The 22,011-nt window shown below is 49.1% G+C and overlaps 1 protein-coding gene across 1 annotated transcript in view; it reads right to left on the reverse strand.

Moving 5' to 3' along the window:
- LCP2 (lymphocyte cytosolic protein 2) overlaps positions 1–20,291 on the reverse strand; it is a 42,980-nt gene extending 22,689 nt beyond the window's left edge. Inside the window, exons 1-6 of the mRNA XM_065874737.1 lie at positions 20,214–20,291; positions 16,101–16,163; positions 11,237–11,283; positions 2,668–2,733; positions 2,212–2,243; positions 1,572–1,609 (exon numbers count right to left, since the gene is read on the reverse strand). Of these exons, the coding sequence (XP_065730809.1) occupies positions 1,572–1,609; positions 2,212–2,243; positions 2,668–2,733; positions 11,237–11,283; positions 16,101–16,163; positions 20,214–20,291 (324 nt within the window). The remainder of the gene's footprint in view (positions 1–1,571; positions 1,610–2,211; positions 2,244–2,667; positions 2,734–11,236; positions 11,284–16,100; positions 16,164–20,213) is intronic.
- Positions 20,292–22,011: the final 1,720 nt, after the last annotated feature.

Here is a 22,011-nt window from a genome sequence, read left to right on the forward strand (position 1 = left end):
CAACCTTACTAGGTGGCTTAAGGAAGCCTGTCTAAGGTGCTCAAGTGAAAGATGCATGTGTTAATGTTTTGACTTGCAGAATATGTATATTTCTAATATTGGAAGACGAGGTTGAGTACCTTCCCAAACTCCAAAAAAGACTTCGTCCTGCCATCAGTGTTCCTATAACTTGAGAACAGAGGATGGAACCCCTGATGAACGGGAGGGACTTCAGAACCACGGCCTCAGCGCCTCTGCAGCCCATGCCGACCGCCCCCTAGACCTACAGGGGCTCCCTGCAATCTCTCAGCCTGCACATCCCAGCCCTGTGGCTCCTGACTTTCCACCAGGCCTTTACCCCCATAAGCCCTTCTAAGCTATAAAATGCTCATAGAATTGGGTTCTTCATCTCCACCACCCCCCACCCAGTGCCCTGTGCAATGCTGGGCACTTCATGGAACCCCAAATGTTGTAGCCAGTGGCTAGTGGAGACTCCCTGTTTACAGAGAAGATGGAGGTGGCTAGCCTCAGGCTGAGCTCACGGGAGGGACTGCATGGCAAGCAGCAGCAAAGATGCAGCTTCTGCCTAAACATGTAAACATTTGGGGAGAAACTGGTCTATTTTCCCTTTGGAACAAAATTAATCTGTCATATTCCTTTGTTCTCATGTAGAAAGCACAGACTTAGCTAGCACTTTTTTTTTTTTTTTTTTTCAGATTCAATGCTTTCTTTTACCAGAATCCCAGCAGGACAAGGGATGTTTAGTGCCAGCTTCCTAAAGGCACTAGAGGTAGCCGCTTACCAGAAAGACCCCTGGACGGAGGGTGGGCGACCCGGGTCCTTGGCCTGCCTCTAACTAGACGTGTGGCTCTACATAAGTCACGTTCTCCAGCGGGCTCGGCTGCTTCATCTGTAAAATGAGCAGACTGGGCTACGAGCCGTAATGGAGTTCTTAGCCTGAGTCTGGCTTCAAGCGTGGTGACTACATATGCAGTTTCCTGGGGACAAGATGTGCAGAATTCATCAGGCTCTCAGAGGTGTCATCATGACCCCTCAAATAGAAAACCCAGTTGGATCGGCCCATCCCTGAGGTCTTTCCAGGGTTGATAGTTAATTCCGGACTCCCTTTCCCTCTGGGTCACCGGTGGGCACTTAAGCCTACGAGAAAGGCTACTTTAAATCTACTTTAGTGTAGACCATGTGGAGGAGGGGTTTGGGGGAGGGCCCTGCTGTGGAGGCGTGCACGGAGGATAACGGCGTGGTCAGCACCCCACAGTCCGTGGCCAAGCCCAGCCCACTGTCTGTTGTTTGTCAAGTGAAGGGCTGGTGGCACAAAACCAAGCACATTGATTCAGGTGTCGTCTACAGCTGCTCTCATGCTACAAGGGCAGAGGGGAGTAGATGAGGCCAGAGACCCCGTGGATCGCAAAGCCAGAAAGTTACTAGAAGGCTCTGGCCTTCACAGAGCACATCATCTGACCCCTGGGCGGCTCTATCAGGGCCTTGCTCCTTTCAGCATCATGCTGGTTGCTTATGACAAAGGCGCTCTGGAAACAGCTGTCAGGTGGAAGAACGGCCCACCCCATACTCACAAAGGATGACCAGCCTCCGTTGTCTTCTTCATGGCTTTCTGTGGAAGAGGATAACATCAGCATCGGTACCAAAAGAAGCCGCAAGAAGGAACGTCAGAGCCGCTCCCCACTCCGGGATCCTTCCCCACCACTGCCCCATGCCAGGCCTCCATGCTACATACCTGGGGGTTAACAATTCAGTATCAGCTCTAGAATTTCTACTTGAGGGGCTCATTCTGCCAGACAGAGGCAGTGGTTCTTAGCCTTTCACATGCATAAAAGTCACTTGAGAGTGCTTTAAAATATGCAGATACCCTGGGCCCTATCCCTAGAGCTTCTGATTCAGCAGGACTGAGTGGGACCCAGGAATCTGCATTTTAACAGGTTGTGCAACTTAACAACTGAATACTTGCTTTAAAGACTCAGAAGCAGGAGGGCTGGCTCTGCCTAGGTGCTCAGCTCAAAGCCCGGCCCGGGTCATTCCATGCACCCCACAGAGTCCCTCACTGTGTCTCTGCAGAGGGTCCCAGCTGAGAAGGGGCCATAGCCAGGTGTCCCGGCATAGTGACACCTCTCCTCCCCTCAATCTGGACCAGCAGACAGAAGAACCAAAGCGCCCGTCACCTCCTAAAGCCATTGCTCTCACCCCTGAGACCTTTACCTGTTTCCTCAGGAAACCGCTGGACTTGGGGTCTGTAAAGACAAACAGCATTGCATTAACGGCCCTACTGACTTAGGGAGATCTCCCTCTTTCCTCAGTCCAGCCCTGCAAGGGGAGCCCCCGGGGGAGGGTATGTCTCACCACCCAGGACCGCGGTCCTTGTTGCTCTGAAACCAGGGCCAGACTACCCGAAAATTCTGGAAACCACCAAAGCTATGCTGGTGGGACAACTGGGAGCTTGTGACTGTCTGACTCTCTAGGGGAAGTTCCCCTGATATCCCAGACACAGGGCAGGATGCAGGGCAGGGTGGGGGGGAACCCCTGGACTGAAGGATCACTGCGGATCAGAAATGGGGGCCAAACCAGTCCCGTGACTCCCATTTAAAGTTAGACTTGGGTTTGAAAATTCCTTGCATTTCATTAAAGTGACACCAGGCCCTCAGCTGCTCCACTCACTTGCGTGTGAAAATGCTCCTTCTCTCTTCATTCTTGTTGATTTCTTGACTCAACTTACTGAGAATCCTGCAAGATAAAGGGACAGGGGAGGTGACAAAACAATCATCTCCCCGCTGGCCCAAACTTCCTCCCGCGGAGCCCTGAAGTTCCCTGATCTGTGTGACCTCAGGAACCTGGGCCAGTATTGGCCAGCCTCTGTTCCTTTGGCCTCCAGCCAGTCCCCTCCCCGCGGGGCCTCTGCTCCTCGATGCTTCCTGAAGAGCTTGTCACCTCCATCCCCCTACCAGTCCCTGCTCAGGAAGCTCTCTGCTGGGGCCTCGGTCTAGCTCAGAGCCCCTCTGTGGAGACTGGTCAGCTCACGCCTGGCTCCTCTTCCTCTGAAATCCTGCAGCCTTATGATCTGGACATGACCGCTGCGTATTTTATTGCGTTAGTATTCCCCGGGGCTGAGGTCCCCTGACTCTGGGTTTGGCATGCCTGTAGTGATATCTAACCTCTAAGAATCTTCAAACCATCTCCGAGACCTGGAGGAATCAGCTACTTGCTGCATAACTCTTGACAAGAGCTCCCGTGCGCTTCCTGGGTCTGAAACCTCCTTCCATTCTCCGCTCCCTGACTCCTTCTTGGTGACATGGATTCTTTTTTTTAATTTTTTTTTTATAGCTCTTCTTAACTAATTAAGTCAAGGGCAGTGTCAACAGACCAAAATTATGTAATTTCGAAGTCACATTTAGAATGAAAGAGACCCATTTTTACTTTTATACAAGCAAACAAATAAATCAATAAATGAAATGCTCTTTTAACGGATTCTGGTGGGGAGGTCTGGGACTGACCTTGTCCACGATAAGGCTCACATGTCATTATTTCATTGCTTGCTCCACTGCCTGACAGCAAGGTTACTGGCAGCTTAATCCTAATTTCTAAAGCTCTGTCAACAACAATTTCTTTTCCTTCAAAATGGGACTGAAGTTCTGTGAAATGATTTAAAGTTATTTTAAAAAAAACTCTCTCAAGCAAGAACTAAGAAATAACATCTTTCCATCTTTCTTTAGCAATCTTAGAATGGCAAAAGTTTAATATTAACCAAATTACTATAAACATTCAGGAAATATCCAGGGATGTGACAGAATTGGAATCTCATGAAACTCAGTAAGTTTTTAACTAACCAAAGATTTTGGAAAAAAAAATGTTCATGACATGGATTCTTATAAACACTTGGTGAAGTGTTCCCGATCTGGGCCCAGCCTGCAGAGTGGGAGACTCCCTGAATCACCCATGCCTGGAGGCCACCCTTGGCCAGGACCCTCTTATTCCTTGGATGTTGTAAACTAGCAAATCCCCAAACCCCAGGACAGGAAGGGCCTTTGTGAGTGGGACGGCACCTCTGGCACGCCCTAGCAGTAAGCTCCAGCCTCCCTTCGCACCATTGCTGTGACCAAGGGAGCCCTCATCAGTAAACAGGCTCATGTTCCCTAGAGATCTGGGGCAGCTGGAGGAGCCTCAGAGGTGATCTAGTCCAACATCATTTTACAGATGGCGCCACAGAGACCCAGACGGGGGAAGGGACCGGCCTGCACCGCGGGTTAGTGATGAAGGCCACCCTCTCCCCACCACACGCACCAGCCCCAGAAGCCAGGCTCCCTGGTTTCCAGAGCAGCACACTTTCAACACACCACATCCCGTGTCCATGCCCCTGATGCCAGAAGCCCCCTGGGAGTGAACAAGCCTGCAGCCCCTCTGGAAATGACCTGGGGTCTACACTGCTTCTGCTGAAGTGACCACCTCAAGGTAACAAGTTTGGCCTAAAACAAAATTGCTCAGTTAGCAGAAGTAGTCTTGGCATCTACCACTTCTTGCTTCCCCCATCATCCCCCAGGCCCCCAGTACCCCCACTTCTCCTTGCTCCCCGGGACCTGTTGCTCGGAACCCTCCAACTCATTAGAGTGACAGGATAAATGAATTGTTAATAAATCCACTGGGAACTTTAGAGGACAGAGAAGGAGGGAGGGCAGCGTTTAATCCTCCATCATAATGTCATTGTTGGGATTTCACACTTCACTGGGAGATGCTTGGGGATGGGGCTTCCCAGTGGCCTCCTGATCACACCTCCAGAACGCCTATTCCTGGTTCTTCTGTTTCCTTTAAGCAATGGTTTTGAGAAGCTGGTGGGAGTCCCTCTCCTCCCTCCTCTGACGTGCGGTGTCCCACACCCTGGCCAGGTGCGTCTGTGATGGCTGCAGCACTCATCCCCATTCAGGCACACCTTCATCCAACAGCGCGCACTCAAGGGCTTCTAAGTGCCAGGAGCTCCGCTGGGGCTCAAGGTACCTCAGTGAACAAAACAGAGATCCCTGCTCTCCAGGAGCTTACTTGCTAGCGGAGTGAGACAGACAATAAACAACGAACATTTAAGGAAGTGAAATTCTACATGAGAGCTGTGTGCACACACGTAGCAGAGGTGCGAGCTGGGTGAGGGGGGAAGGAGTGCATAGGTGGGGTGCGGTTGCAATCGAAAATGAGCAAGCCTCTGGGAGAAGGTGACTTTTCAGCAAGACCTGAACTGGGGGATGCTGGGCAGCACATCCCTGCAGAACGTAGCGGGGGGGAGGGGGTGGGGGAGGGGGGAGGGGGAGGCCCTGAAGGGCTCTCACAGCTGTTTTGATCCTGAAAAGACCTCCTGCTCTCTGCAGCTCCTCTGCTTGCTGGTATCTTCAGCAGCCAGGCTGGAAGCTGCTGGGCTCCTAACTGGTGAAGGAAGGAAATGTCAAACCACAGAACACACAGAGGAGCAGCACAGAGCTGAGAGCAAGCAGAGCCAGAGAGGGGTTGGCAGCCCAGCCTGCAGCAAACATGGGCGCCCAGGGCCTCCTGCTTTGGGGGGCCTCGGGGCAACCTTCCCAGCCAGCTGGGACCACTGCTGGGGGTGAGTGCAGAGGGTAGCGGTGCTGGTGGACAGAGCAGCAGGTTGTTGCCACCTCTGTGTGCAAACCTTCAAGGTTGTCCCCGACTCCCACCTCCCCAGAGGACCAAGTGACAGTGAGTGGTCAGAGGTGACTCATTCCCCCTCTTCCCCACAAACCCCAGGCCACACTCAGCACCAGGGGTAAAGGCAGAGGGGGCTGGGCAGCTGGTAGACACAGTTCTCTCTGCTTCGTCTGTTTTAGCCCCAGAAGTGGAGTGAAATTTTCCACAGGAAGTCAGGCCATGGCAGGAGACAGAATCCTGCCATGACCTGGGTTGCAGCCCTGTTGCATCCCTTAGCTTGCTGTGTGATGGGGGCCGGTCTTTGACCTCTCAGTTGAAGGCCTCTTCTGGTGATGTTAGAAGGTACGGAGGGTGGGATGGTGGGTCCTTGTTGAGTTTGACTACAGCGCCCTGCCCAAGGGCAGTGTGACCTCAGGCAAGGCATTTGCCCGCCCCACCCTTGGCCTGGATTCCTCTTCACCAGCAAAACAAGAGGGTTGGCCTACTTAGAGAATCCGTGATCGGCCTGACCATAGAGATAACATATTACGGACACTGAGCTCACTGGTGACATAACCCATCGGAGCCTCCAAGAGAGATGCCTCGGAGTGTGGGTGGGGTGTGGCAGTAACACAAGCACCCTGGTAACATGGGGGATTCCTACCGTCTGCAAAGGCTGTGAAATCAGTCCTGTCATTCTGGTATTCTTGGAATTTTTTTTTTTTTTTTTTTTTTTTGCGGTACGCGGGCCTCTCCCTGCTGTGGCCTCTCCCGTTGCGGAGCACAGGCTCGGGACGCGCAGGCTCAGCGGCCATGGCTCACGTGCCCAGCCGCTCCGCGGCATGTGGGATCTTCCCGGACCGGGGCACGAACCCGTGTCCCCTGCATCGGCAGGCGGACTCTCGACCACTGCGCCACCAGGGAAGCCCCTGGAATTGTTTTTTAAAAACAAAAAAATGGAGGAAGAGGACAAGGAAAAGGAGATGGAGGAAGAGGAGGGCGAACGAGGTAGGGCAGCAGGAGCAGAATACGGGGTCTGGGTCTGTCTTGAGGTGGTCCCTGTAGGATTCTCCCAGGAGACCTGGGGCTCCCTTTCAATGGTCCCTATACTTCAGCAGCTGTGGGTAGAGGGTCTTGAGGTGGGTCTTGAAGTCAACTTTGCTGATCACACAGAAGTAAGAAGGAAGCTATGAAAGAAAGACAGGCAGGCAGAAAGCAAGTCAGGGAGGAAGGAGGGAGAGAGGAAGGAAACAGAGCAGATAGAAGCTATCAGAGCCCACAGCACACAGTAAGAGCCAATATTATTTCGTGAACACTCTATTCTTGTTGCCTGTGCTGTCACATGTACCAGCACACAACTTAAATGTATTTCTCACCAAAACTTGCATAGCCTGAGCTTTAGATGCACTTCCCCTGTCTCCCACGAGGCGGGGGGCTCGGGGGGAGGCAGGGAGTTGCTCCCCTGACTCTGTTTCAGGGGCACACTGGTCTCTCCCATGCCCAGAATTGGGCAGAAGTCTGCATTTGCTCCACGCTGCCCTCTCCGGCTCCTCAAAGCCTTTCTGTCCTCTGACACCACCTCTGTGACCCCTGGCCCGCCTCCCAGCCCACATTCTCAGTCCTAAACTTGCTCTCCCTCTGCGTGTCACCCTTCTTTAAAGGAACAAAACTCATCCTTTAAAAGTCAGCCAAAGTGAGAGAGTGGCATGGACATATATACACTACCAAACGTAAAATAGATAGCTAGTGGGGAGCAGCCGCATAGCACAGGGAGATCAGCTCGGTGCTTTGTGACCACCTAGAGGGGTGGGATAGGGAGGGTGGGGGGGAGACGCAAGAGGGAGGGGATATGGGGATGTATGTATACGTATAGCTGATTCACTTTGTTATACAGCAGAAGCTAACACACCATTGTAAAGCAATTATACTCCAATAAAGATGTTAAAATTAAAAAAAAAGCCAGCCTCCTTGAACCAAGAACCAAACCAACCAAAGTTCTGTCCTGTCACCTGAGAAGCCAGGGAGACGCCAGGACATGGGTCTGAGGACTCAGGCCTCCGTGTAGAACCAGGCATGTGAGGGGGAAACAAGAATTTGAGGGCACAGCAGGGTCTCCCCACTTCTCAGGCATGTCCTCCGCCCGACAGTTTTACAAGTTTTACTTTAATTGTACTTCACAGTCGTCTGGGTAGTAGCCAAGAAGAATTATCCCCACTTTTACCAACAAGGAAAGCAAGGCGCTGGGGAAGTGTTTGTCAAAGGTCCCATGATGGTTTCTACATGGAGCTGAGCCAGAAGTCAAGTGTCCTGGGTTCACACTAGGGAAGAGGAGTGGCCGTCGGTGGAGAGGACGCACTTTTCATGTGGGGAGGACTGGGCAGCTGGACAGGGATTAGCCAGTGAATGGGAGCGGGGAGGCGCGTGTGAGAGAGGGACCTTGTCACAGTCTCCATCCTGCTGGGGGCTGGGCACATTCTTTCATGGGCACAAGAATGTCATGTTCAGCCCTGGGACCCTCCTCCATCCTTCCTCCCCCATCATCTGCTGTCTTGTACAAAGGAATGGAACAAATAAGCACTGACTACCTCTACTCATCAAGGACGGCGCCAGGCAGCTTATGTGGGCTGTCTCCTTCATATACACCGTTCCCTGAGAGTTCCTTCGGTTCTCGTCTATCGATGAGGAAACTGAGGCTCAGTGTGTTGAAGCAGCTTGCCTGAGTCCCACAGCTGGTAGGAGGCAGAGCCCGCCTTAGAACCTGGATCTCCCTTGCTCCAAAGCCCATGCCTTTCTATTCTTTCATCCTCCCCAGTTAGCAGGACAAAATAATTAGTAAACATCTGAAATTGTGCTCATTGGGATTTTGCATTAAATGGTTAGAATAGCTAACACATCTTCAGTACATTTTATTATTTCCCCATTATTTCCTCTAACTTTCCCACTGGCCCTTTGAAATATGTTCTATTATTGTCCCCATTTTACAGATGAGGAAGCTGAGGCTCAGGGAACTCAGATAACTTGTCCACAGACTCACAGCTAGTGAATGGAAGAATTTAGTCTCAAGTCGTCTGACCTCACAGCCTGCATTTTACTCACTAAGCTCTCCTGTCTGCCTGTTCAGATCTTAAATAATATCCTTTAAAAGAATGAGCCCATGCAGTTCATGTAACCCATTCCTTCATTTTATAGACTTGGAAACTGAGGGTGGCCTAGGACTCATCCCGGGCACAGAGCTCACAGAAGTAGAGATGGAATTGGTATTTATTATACATTTATGCCAGGGACGGTCACTATCAGAGTCACCTAATCAGGGCAGCCCAGACCTTCCCCAGATGCCTTCCCCGGCACTCCCCACGTTCACCCTTCGTGTTCCATGGGCAGGCCCCATAGCTTGTCTGGGGCACACATTCAAGGACATCAGAGTGAGATTTTACTGCAGGCCAAGTTGTTTAAGTTTTCAAATAACTGAAGAAGTATCTCACACCTCTACCTCACCAATGTGAGTGTTTAGAATCATTCTTCTGCCTTAACTAGCAGTTGCTTCTCACGCCACCTCCTTCTCCCGACTCTCAAACATACAGATGTCAGCTGAGCCCAGCTTTAAGATTAAAAAGGATCTTCCCAGTTAAAAGTGCCTTCCTCATCTCTTTTCTTCTACTGCTCTGATTAAATCCCCTCCTTCCAGCATCTTCATAGCCACAGCCTAGGAGAAGCTCCCATCTCATAGTGGGATCATAGCTGTCATCTCCTAACTGGGTTCCATGCCTCCAGCTGAGCCCTCCTCTGAATCATCTTTACATGCCCCGGGAAGAGTCAAGCTGCAGGCTTTACCTAGTGTTCTCCCTGGTGAACTCACTTCACCAACACTCTCAGACTCCTTAGAACGGCTCAAAGCATCCTTCAGAATTGTGACCTGTCACTGTGGTCTCCTTACTTTTTACTTCCCCACGTATACGCCACAGCTGCTCTGACCTACTTGCAGTTCCAGTAAATGCACTGGTGCCATGCCTTCGCAACAGAGTCCCCATTTCTAGAATGTCCTTTAACCGTTTTTCGTCTGATCACTCCTAATGCATTTCAAGATCCAAGTTAAGTTCCCTTCTTCCCCCAAAGTCTTTCCTAATGCCATTTCTTGATTTTAAAACTCTGTGTGGACCAAACTTAACATGTCTGCAGGCTGTCTCTGGCCCACCAGCCACTAATTCTCACTCCTGTATGTTAAGGTCTCTCCTTTACATGGAACTATGGTCTTTTTCTAGAGCATCACATTTCTGTAGTTATAGAAATGTTCTACATCTGTACTCTCCAATATAGTAGTCTCCACTATATCTGGCTTTTGAGCCCTTGAAATGTGGCTAGTGCCTCTGAGGAACTGAATTTTTACTTTAATTTAGATTTAAATAGCCATTTGCGGCTAGAAAAAACTCTAAAGGGGAACGAGGATTCTTCAACAATAGTTGACCCTGGAGATAGGCGGCACCAAAGGCAAATCCTTATTCCTTTCTTTTTCTTTTTCTTCTTTTTTTTTTTTTTTTTCCTTTTTTTCCCCTTTCCTTTTCTTCACCCTTCCCAATGAGGGAAACTGGAGAGTCATATTTTCCTTATTTGAGCTCCCTGGCAGTCTACCTACACATGGGACTTTTCAACCTCCTACTTCATTGACCTACTTCCCTTTTATCATTGTGAGCTCTGAGACTTTTAGAGGGAGGGAAAGGACCTCAGAGGATGTCTAGAGTAGAGATCTCAAACTGGTGGCCCCCAGACTAAATGTAACCCAGAGATATGTTCACTTTGGCATTTACAACATTTGAAGATATTTGAGCAACATTTAAAAATTGAGATACATTGCATAAAACGGATATTTCTTGCTACTTTTGTTAAGTTCGAAGACTGGGCATCACTGGGTCCATGTTGACTGGAGTTGAGTAGCTGCTGCTCCCTTTGGATGGAGACTATGATTCCAATTTGCCACAGTCTCCACCCCTCCCTGTTGTTCACCAACAATGAGGCTTTGTGCTGATTACCCCTTTTATCATCATAATCGTGCTATTATTTTTCTTACAGTGGAGAAACAGTTCTCCATATCCATGCTTTATTCAAAGGTGGAAAATGATAGGGCTTTGTACTTTTCAACCTGACCCATTTCATCCATTCAACACGATGCCTGGGACAGCCATTCCAAACAGTCAGTACTGACAGACAAAAGGAAGTTCACTGCCATCCTTCATCGGATCCAACTCTCTCATTTTACTGAGGTCCAGAAAACTAAAGCAATGACCGAGTTGGTGATGACACCATGAGGAAATCTCAGATCTTTGATTCTAGTACTATTTTCAAAGGCCAACCCACCCCACTGGGAAGAGAGGAAATGAAAACGTGGTCCAGAGTCAGGCTTAGCTTTGGCGAGAGCAGCCAATACACCAGCTGGGCTAGATCTGTTATTTCTTTTTCTCAAGTCATCTTGTAACTTCTCTTCACTAAACCCTGTCCTTGCCTTCACCCTTCCTCCTCACTTTCTTATTTCAAACTAACAGTGATAGATAACTGACTCAGCTCTCCCTGGACTACTCCCCATTCTACCCAAGGAATGAGGGGGTGTACTTACGGCACCCGGAGCTTAGGGAATTTCTGGATGTCATTCTCTGCCAGGTTCTGAAATGAAGACAACAGTAGGTTACGACCCACAGGAAAGGGTTCTGGGCCTGGTGAGTAGAGTATGATATGAAACAATAGGGAACAGTGGGGACTGCAGCAAACTGCCAAGTACACCCCACTCACCCATCCAAAGCGGGCAGCTTCTAGATGGTGCCTAAGAGCCTGTGGGCCTAGTGTTGCCAGATCTTTTTCAAAGGGGATCCCGAAACCTGGATCTTATATGAAATGTCCTGAGTTCTAAATATTGACAAATAATTTTAACTGAAGCAAACAGCAAACACCATGAGAGCCAGATCTGTGGGACCACACAGGACTTGTTTTGTGGGCTGAACTTGGCCATGTCATGACATCTTTCTTAGACTCCAGGGCCCCTCTCAGCAGCCGTATGGAGCAGCTATGAGAAACCAGCCTGGAGAAGGCATCTGTGCCCTTATAACATCATCACACCCCAACTGCCTCTTTCACCAGGGTTATTAGTAGAATTCTCTAGATGTAAGGATGCAATAAAGAGGCTGTCCAGAGGGAACCAAGAGGGGGAAGGAGAAAGAAACTCGTATTTGTGAAGAACTGACTTTGGGCCTCTCCTTACAGCATCTTGATTAATCCTCACATCGACCCTGTGATGTAGAAACTACCAGCATCGTCCCCATTTTAGTGAGAAAGCTGTGGCCCGGGGATGTAAGGGGATTCCAGCTTGTAGGTGATGGAGGTGGCACTGGGACCCTGCTCTATGGCATCCAATGTCTATTTTCTTCCTGCAAGCTTCACTTTTATCATGTCCAAGCCCTTTGAGGGTCCCAGTGACCTGTGCTGGGGGCAGGTGGTGAGAGAAGAAGGCACCTGAAAGGGAGGAGGAAGAAAAGAGGGTGGGCACACTCTCCATAGAACCAATGCCGAGGCAAGGAAGGGGCCTCCTTAACATTCTAATTGAGGTCAGAATCCCAGTGGTTAGAGTGGGAGCTCTGGAGTCAGACAGGCTGGTTTGGAATCTTGGTTCCTTCACTTAGCAGCTGTCTGACTTGAGACAGACGCTTAGTCTCTCTAAGCCTCAGTTTCCTTATCTGTATAATGGGAAGCGTAATAACATTAATAGCCCCGTTTCAGGGGTTGTGAGGATTGAATGAGATGACGTATGTCCTGTGCTTGGCTCAGTGCCTGACATACCTTTTGTGAGTGATAAATGGAGGTTAGGTGAGTAATTTCTGTCCCGGGGGAGGGAGCAGCTGGGGTCTGGCTGGCTCTTGGATGTTAGTGTCTTTGCTTCTACTTCCGCTCTGGGCTGGGAGCTGCCTGGCAGGTTGTTGGCTGCCTTCTGAGATGAGCCGGGCAAGCTTCCTTTTAAGCACAGGGGCTGGGGCATCTTAGCAATGTGCTTATGGCCTCATCTGCTCCACTTCTTAGGAGCAGTGTCTGACCCTGCGGCAGGGCTGGGGAGGGAGTTTGCCAAGAGTCCTGAGACAATCAGGCTTTTGGTCAAAATTCTTAACTTCTTTTATTTATTTTTGCATCACTGAGCCATGGCATCCCCTCCCTCCAGAGCCACCTCCTTCTCAGGGAGGATACCAAGACTCTTGTTCAGAGTGTGGCATGATGAGTGGAGGGCTTCCTGGGAGTTGCCAGAGGGATGAATGCTGAGAACTGGGCAGTTTCTGTTCTGCTGAGTCAAGGACATAAGCTGAGGGGATTTCAGGAAGCATGTGAAGGAGAAGGTGAGCACGTGAGCATGGCTGGAGACATAGAGGCAGAGAGGATATTAGGCAAGAGAAAGGCCTTTAGCAAAGTCTGGAAACTCTGGGTTACTTGTACAACGACTGGGAGTTAGACTTGTGGCTTCGCAGGAGTACGCTTATACGCTGAGTGTGTCCTCAGGAGAGACACGAGAGAAAGGAAAGCTGAGAACTGGACCCCACCTGGAGAGGCAATGTGGCAGGGGCTGCTGCTTGCCTACCCAATATCCACTCTCTTTCTCCCTTACTGATGGGACCTGGATTTCGTTCAGGGCAGTAAATGTGCCCAGTTCAAAATATTTAACACCCTAGACTCCCTCGCATATGGCCAAGGTCACGGGACTCCGTTGCAGCCAGTGAGATATAACCTGAAGTGTAACTGGATAAAGCTTTTGGGAAAGTCTCCCTGAAAATAAGGGGGAATGCATTCCCCATGCACTTCTGCATTTTTTATTCTTTGCCCTTCCCCGCTTCCTCCTGCCTGGAATGCAGATGTGATGCCTGGAGATGGAGTAGCCATCTTGTAACCATTAGGACAGAAGCCACCAACGGTTTCCATTGGCCGGGTGGGGCCTGAGTTCTTGATGACTTCCTTTAGCAGCTCACCAGCCTCGAGTGCATAACTCTAGATTTCTTATCACTTGAGAAAGATAGGCCCCTATTTGGTTAAGCCACTGTGGTTCAGTTTCTCTTTCATGCAGCCGCACACCTTTCTAACTGACACAGCTTCCAAGCACATGGCCTCCTCTTCTTCAAGCTTCTGGAAGCGCAGCACCCCTATTCCCTCACCAGACTTCTCAGTGGAAAACGAAATGGCAGCAAAACAGATTCAAAGGGGCTGCTAGATCCTACACTGAAGAAAGGAGGAAGGAACGAAGGAAGGAAGGAAGGAAGGAAGGGGGGGAGGGAGGGAGGAGGGGAGGGAGGGAAGGAGGGAATCAAAGAAAAAAAGAGGAAGGGAGGGATAGAGGGATACAGACTGGGGTCTTCCACTTCTGCTTCTAATAGCAGGATGGTCCTGGATATTATAAAGCTGGAAAGGGTGAGATATAACCTGAAGTCTAACATCTCATGTAGATGAGATATTACAGCTCAGATCAGAGCCCAAGTTGTACCCAGAGCACCTGGGGCGGAGAGTGGTCTCAGCAGAAGCTGCCGGGTCAGGCTCGGGCTCTGCTGTCCTCTCTCCTGGCTCCTCCCCTCTTTCCACTCCTTCCTGTTCGCACAGTGATTAGAGCACGCAGCATATTCTCTGAGGGCCTGACAGGTCCCAGATATTGGGGCAGAGGAGGAAAATCTCCTCGACCAAGGCAACAACCCTGTCCTAACAGGCCTGAAGCTCACAAGGGGAGCATTGGGGGGGACTCCCAGAGCTGGGAGGGACTGTCACCCGCTACCACCCAGTCCAATGTGCTCTGTTAACAGAGGAGGGAACAAGGAGAAGCTCAAGGAGGGCAAGTGCTTATTCAAGGTGACCCAGGGCCTCAGGACCACAACTGGGACCATCCTCAAGAAAGATGTCTTACCCTCTTTCGACTCAGCCCTGAGAAGTCTCTGTTCTCAGTGCTAAAGGCATCAGAAGGAAATACTCAGATTTAGCAGTAATTTGCAAAAAGAAGAACAATAAAACTCCCAGATCTCTATTGGCTCAAAGCTCAGTATAAAGAAATAGCATTGTTAAAAACGTATGCATGGTTAGATTAAATTAAATGTGTGCTTTAGTCCAATTACTAGGTGTGTGACTTAGAATAAGTCACATCACACCTCTGTACATGTTTCTTCAATTGCAACTGAGGTGGTAGCAGCCTTCCTGAAGATAACTTCCTGCTATAAAACAAGCTTCTGGAAGGCAGAAAACACATCTTAATCATCTCTATATTCCCAGCACACGGCATGGTCTGGTATGTAAAAGGAGCTCAGGAACATGCTGTCAAGTGAATGACTGAGTGGTTTAGGTGGGACAGTGAATAAACATGTCTTACATGGCACATGAAAACAAAACTCAGACCAAAAGGGGCACAGGTCTGGTCTCGGCATGAGACTTAAGAACTGACCAGAAAGGAACCTATGACTATGGGTGGTAGTGAGCTCACTATCACTGAAGGAATTCAAGAAGCTCTTGGTGGCAGAGAGGCAATACAGGAAATGGATTGGTGCACTGGGTAGAAAACTAGAACATGCGCCCTCTCTGGCCCCTTCCAACCCTGGTTCAGTTCCCTCACCGCTGCTGACTAGGTCTTACAAGGAAACACAGCTTAACTTGCCCCCCGACTCCAAATCCAGTTTGGGAACATCTACCCCATGAGACCTTTGAAGTCTTTTTCCTACTTCTTTTTTAAATGATGAAGGAACATGACCAGAAGGGATAGATTGGTGCAGTCAGGGTCTCTCTTACCCACTGGCAAAGGTGTCATTTTAGGGGAAATGCTCAGACCACCGCCCCAGCCCGACTACCCAGTGCCTCTAACTCCACCAATTAGAGCTGCATCCCTTTCTATGTAATGGCTTAGTCCTCAAAAACAGCTGCATCTTGGTCTTACACTTGAAGCTTTTTGCAATTAATGGAGTGGAGAAAGCCATACCCCATGTGTGTTTAATTGGCACAAAACCAACTATGTGAATTTAGTAGAGAAAGAGGGACATATTGAAATAAGGAGGGTGATTCTACCCTTTATTCTAGTCAGTGAGTATGTACCCCAGAGTGAGAAATAGAAGAAGAGAATCTTCTATTCTCCCATACGATCGTTTTTCCCCTTGGCCTTCTCAAAGTATGAGTGGTATTTGAATAGATTTTCAAGAGGCGTGTGTGTGTTAACTATAACTGGATTCCTCCTTATACCTTGACTTTAGAATGTACCTCGGTATGGGTGAAAAATCTGGGAGGTATCCTAAATAGGAAGGATCCTGAGAGGTGATGAGAGAGGCGTTCATACAAAACTGAAGAAGGCCACAGGCTGTGTGGCGATCCTGAAGACAGACATTGTCCCTGGGCATCCCCAGGGACAGGGTAGCCCGGTTGGCCCTGCAGCCATTGATTAAAGTACAGGACAGCTTTGGTCTCAATGGGTCAGACTAGCCAGCGCTCACCAAAAACCGCAGCCCGTCGATGTGATATTTCTTCACAGCCTTTTCACAGTCCCTGTAGTTCAGCTGAAAAAGAGGAGGGGAGGTGCTGTCAGGGCAGGCAGGTTCGTGCCATTGGTTCCCATCCCTTGCCTGCCCTAGAAGCTTAGCAATTTGTGGTACTTGTGGCTAGCCAAGTCCCCCACTCCCCTCCCCTGTCTAACAGAGGGGCCCCATCCCTACCTCAGCCCTGCTTTCACTAACTAACCCCTTGGGACTCTCTGAAATGGAGAAATTGCCTGTCTAAGGCCTTGGGGCCAATCCCTAAGGGTTGGGGTACAGAAAGAGCGCCTTCAGAGCTTCAGAGGGATGGCCATACGCTCCTCTGGCAAGCAGAAAAGAGCTGAAAGAAGAAAATAAATAGCATCTGTCATCTCACCACCCAAAGACAACCTCGGTGAAAATGGCGGTGTCCTTCCTTCAGTGGTTTTTCCTAAGCATCTTTCTAAACAAAATCGAGGTTATCATGCGTATTCAATCTGGTTATCTTGACTTTTCCTCCTGAAACATATAGGCACTGCTTCATGTTATTACAAACTGCTTTTGAACATTATTTGAGTTTGCTCCCTATTGCTGAACATTTAAGTTGTTTCCCAAACTGCTGTTCCAATAATGATAATAGAAACTTCTAGCAATTACTGAACACTTGCTATATGGCAGGCACTGTTCTAAGTATTTAAACCAATTTTAAGTCAGTTAAGCCTTACGTTTTTCAAATGGAGAGTCAAAGGCACAAGAAGTCAAGTAACTCATATAAGGTTCCATGGGTAGGCAGGTGATAGAGGTGACAACCGGGCTTCAGAGCAAGGAATGTTCTCCTTTTAGTTAATAACAGTAAAACTTACATACAGTAAGTGAACAGATTTAAGTGCAACTTAACATACCAGATCAAAAAACATCAGGGATATTCTTTAACATACAGCTTTTTCTTCTATGTTATATAGTTGAAGTTAGATTCTCAAAATAGAATTATAGAATCAACAGGAATGATCATTTTTAGGGCCTGGTTGCTTTCCTAGAGTCACATCAGTTGACAATTTGAAGCAGGTGTCTGTTTCACCTCGCCCTCAACAACATAAGCATTTTTATTTGAAATATCTCTAAATTTGATGTTTCTAGATAGACTCTTTAAGGTAAAATATTTGTCCTTGAGAATTCTAGCTTCTCCTCTCAAGTGTGGGTCTCACAGTTTGTGGCAGCCTTCTTTTGGGGCAAACTTAAAATTATGACCTTTTCTTATGGCCAACAAACCTAAAGAGTGAGAGCAATTGTTGTAACCTCATGGCCTGACAGGGTAGGATGAATATTAGAAAGCTCGGAAAAAGTGATTTAGCAGTCATATAGAAAGCAAGCAGTCTCTGCAGGGCCCCAAACACCCCTTTTATGCATAAGCCGTGCGGTGACATGGTTCTTGGAATTTTCGACTGCCTTTAATTCATCATTTTAACTGTCCTCTTCATCAGCTGAATCTCTGATTCTGCAGAGTGCTGACTTGGACTCTAGATAGACAGACAGTCCTGCAGACTGGGGCCTGCCTGGGAGTTGGATTCTGAGCCAGGAACGTCTAGGCCGGAGGGTGAGACTCTGTTCTTTTAGCATACGCTTAGACGATTCTTATGAGTGCCCAGCTTTGGTTGGTGCTGGTCTAGAGCAGGTACCTGGTGTTGCGGATGGGACCACTGAGGCCCAGAGAGGGGAAGGGACTGGCCTAAGGTCACACAGTGAGTTGGGGACACAGCTAGGATTAGAATTTATGGCTCCGAGCCAGAGTCTTCTCCACTGCATAGCCCAGGGATGCCTTCCTGCCAAGTCAAAAGGAATTGGAGGGGTTAAAGAAATAGAAAACATGACCTCAGTCCTCAGGGTCTTACGTTCCAGACAGAGGATGAGCTGTACGTATTTGAGACAGTAAGACACAAAGGCCCACTGCTCTGCATGGAGTCCCCAGCCAGGGTCCAGTGAATAGAGCAGGAGAAAGGGAAGACTGAACATGAATTGGTCCCCTGTCTCTGCTGGAGGCCTCACACACGTATTTCCTTTATTTCTCCCAACAATCCCATGAGGTTAGTCACCGTTACTATCTCTGGTTTACTGACGAGCAAGCCGAGGCACAGAGGTGAAGTAAAAAAATGGAGGGTCACCAAGCTAGCAGGTGGCAGAGCCAGGATTCAAACCAAGGTGTGTCTGACTCCAGAGCTGGCTGGGGAAGTGCCTCCAAGTAGGACCTGGCCCCAGTGCTTCATTAGAAATTACACCTGCTAATAGGACTTTTGCTGGCTAAGATCCGTCCCCAAGTGACTCCGCGGTCAGTCCTCTGCGTTTTCTCTCTTGGGGAATTGAGATGTTCAGGTTTGATGGATGTCTACCTAGGTCTGTGGGTTCCTGGATCACAGGTGCCCCTCAGTCTCCTCGTTCCTGCCTTCAGTCCCATCATGCTGGGAGGGGAAAGCTGTCCAGGTTCTGTGGACTTGACCTGGAGTCTGGGCTCTCCAAGAAGAACATTCTCCCTTCCTCCAACTCAGACAGAGAGCCGTCCTCCTGAATCATCCCTGACCTATAGTCCAGCTCTCTCTACTAAGGGGAACTTTACCCTTGGATTCTGCAGCTGCTGTACTACCTGTGTGATTCTCCTTCCCACATGGGAGATGGGGCGTATCTGTGCCTCTCAGCCCATCCCCAGGTATGCCTTGTTAATTCTCAATTCTTTTCTCCTTTCTTTATTGAGGTAATATGCCGCTTTATAGCATCTTAGCAAATTTCACTTGTGGCCCTAATTTATTTGGTCTACATTTAACAAAAGTATTTAGAAAACTCTTTCAAAAGTCAGTTACCTCAGTGATCTTTGCACCCACCGTGCTGAAAACTAAGTTTATTATGACCTTTTCATAAGGGAAAAATAACAGAAAGGAGATGCACAAAAAACAGAAAGTGACAAGATCTGTGGGCTGTGCCTCTATCGTGCCACACCCAATTCAACATTTTCACATTTTTCTTAGGGAAGAACAGTTGTGACAGGAAACACCTTGGTACCATATGGACCCCAAGTTAGACTATGTGTCCCTGGGAGCCTACTCCATCCCAGGAAAAACAAGAAGTTGACTTAGATAACCTCTAAGGTCTTGACCTAAAATCTTATGCTTGTGATAATCTGGAGTAACAACTGAATCTGATGCCAGCCTCCAGAGGTGGGAGTGTTAGAAGCTCAATTTTCCCTCACGAGACATCGTATCCCTTGGACAGGGATAGAGGGTCCCTGAGTCATGTGACTTGGGATCTGCCCAAGCAGACATGTGACCTGTGGTCCCACCAGCAGATGACCAAACACAGGGATCCTTGAGCACCTTCAACGCTGGGAGCCAGGACAGCAACACTCAGCTCTGCCACAGCTTGGCCCCTGACCCTTCCTGGCCAACCTTCTCCTCTTCAGGGGCCTCAGTTTCCCCAGCTATAGGCTCATGTCAGTTTCCTAGCCTGCCTCATAAGACCCTCATAAAGCTCCAGTGACACTCTGTCCAGGTAAGGGCTTGAACAGCCCTCTTTCAAGGTCACGAGCAATGACTTGCCCGGACGCCATCTCCAGCATCATTCATCACAGCCTCCAACCTTTCCTTTCTTCTCTCCTACCCCAGGACTCCAGATCTCCCCTTTCTAACAATTAGCCTTGATCTCACTAGTCGTTACAGCAGTTCTGAGTCTCAGAGCAAGGACTTTGAAACCAGACAGGTGTGACTAGAATCCCACCTCTGTCACATGCAGTCCCTGGGGCTTTGGGCCAGTTAGCCTCCTTGAGCTTATGTTGCAGCTGAGCCGGGAGGACAGCAGTCTTGGAGAGGGTTAGATGGGACTGTGTCTGAAGAGCACAAACTCGAGCCCTGGCACACAGTAGATATTTGTCCCTCTGAGGGCCTCCCATCTCCCCAAAATGCATTGCCGGAGTACTCAGTGGTGCTCACTCAACTGGCGAGGTTGCATGGGGTTGGAAGTTCCACTGCTATCTTTCACGCCTCTCGTGTTCTGCCCGGACTCCATCTTCAAGCCTCTGCCCAGCCCTACCACCCCCAAAACATCAAGGCTCACCTTCTTGAAATACTCTGCAAGGGTGTCAGGGTCCCAGGCCAGGACCTCAGAGCGAAAGGGCACGTTCCTGAGTGCCATGGTTGCTCTCCCGGGACGAAGCTCACAAACTGAGCATGGGTGTTGCACCCATGGACAGAGAACCCCAAATCCAGACCGTGGAGGCGTCTGCGGCTCTTCCAACTCCCAGGTACCCTCTGGAAAAGCTCTGCTGGAGCCGATGTCCTTTCTGCTATAGCCAGATCCCAGAAAGCAACGGCTTCCTCTGAGAACATATATGGTCTCTTCTCAGAAAACGACTCAGCAAGTTTCCTTTACCACTTCCTCTACTGGGCTCTAAATAAGTAAACAAGTAAGCCCAGCTCTGGGGGCTTGAGAGGCAGAGAGAGCTACAGGCTGGTAATTCCCCACTGGCCCCATCTACCCCAGCCCAGTAGGAGGGGCGATGAAGAGAACTTAGACTCCAGTGGGAGTCCAAGTATGTTTCCATTAAAATCCCTGGCATCCATATGTCTAAACCACATTCCTTCTTGGCTGGGTCTTTGCAGATGAAAATCTAATTTGACGGTTGACCTAAAATATAGACAATCTCCCACATCAGTGAAGGGGAAGGAGCGTGACATTTTAATGCTTTCCAACCACCCCTCAGTTTCTCTCAAATGGATAAACTTGAGCTTCTTTCGCTGCTTCCTTATAGTTATTACAAACTCTGTGAGCCAGTGAGCTGGGCACCCAGGACTGAGAAAGGGGATCCACTGGGCAGAGCCGGGCTTAATTTCTGCTATGACTCTTTCCATGCTGGGCAACCTCAGGCAAGGGCTGAAACTCTAGGAAGCTCAGTTTCCATATCTGAGATACAGGAACAGAAGAATTGCTTAGTACGTACATAAAACTTAGATGCACTTAACTAGACAAACTTAAGGGAAAAAAGTTAAAAGAAAAAACTACCAATTGCTCTTGATGCTGCCATATATTCTAGTCACTATTGTTCCCACCGTATATGCTACTTACTATTTATCCCTCCACATATTCTATCTAAAGAGCATATCCCTGGAGACAGGAATCTGGGTTCTCTCAGTTGGTTTCTTAGACCCTGTGCGCTTCCTATATCTGAGCATCTCCTTGACTGAGGGTGAGTCCAGTGTCAAAAGCAAACCTATTTGTACAACTTCACAGCCTCCAAACACAAGTTCACCACTCATTTAGTGCTGCAGGCACAGGCACACACAGATGACCGTCTGTCCCGACGCTTAAAGAAAGAACAGAGCTCTGTTGCACTTACCGGGTGATGTTAGGTTGGCCCCTGAGGTGATGCCTTCCTGAAGCTTTTTCAAGGATAGCTTTGGCCATGCAGTTTCCATCTTATGCACAATCTAAGGACCCTCACTGTAATGTACCAGCCTCGCAAGGTCGTTGTGTAAATGAGTTCTGCACATTGTCCCAGGCCAAGCACCTTTATGGAAGTGGTTCATGAACCTGAGCTGATGTCATCCTCACCCCAAAGGATGCCAGGGGCATCGACTGAGGCGGCCTAGGCCGAGCACTCCTCACAGGGCTGGTACCTAAGAGCTCTCAGCAACTGACTGTGCTCTAGAAAGCATGGCCTGCTGTTCAAAACTCCGCCGCTGGTGGGAGAGGTCACTTCACTTCTCAAATTCCCAGAAGAGAAGCAAATGATAAAAAACCATTTGAAAAGACAGGAAGAGAGAGTATTCGCCTCCAAGTAGGGCAATCAAAGAAAATATCATGGAATTAGCTGGGATTTAAGCAGGACCTTGGAAGATGTAGCCGAGGGAGGGTA

This window comes from Phocoena phocoena, chromosome 3 (genome assembly GCF_963924675.1).
Source record: "Phocoena phocoena chromosome 3, mPhoPho1.1, whole genome shotgun sequence".
Classification (NCBI taxonomy): Eukaryota; Metazoa; Chordata; class Mammalia; order Artiodactyla; family Phocoenidae; genus Phocoena; species Phocoena phocoena.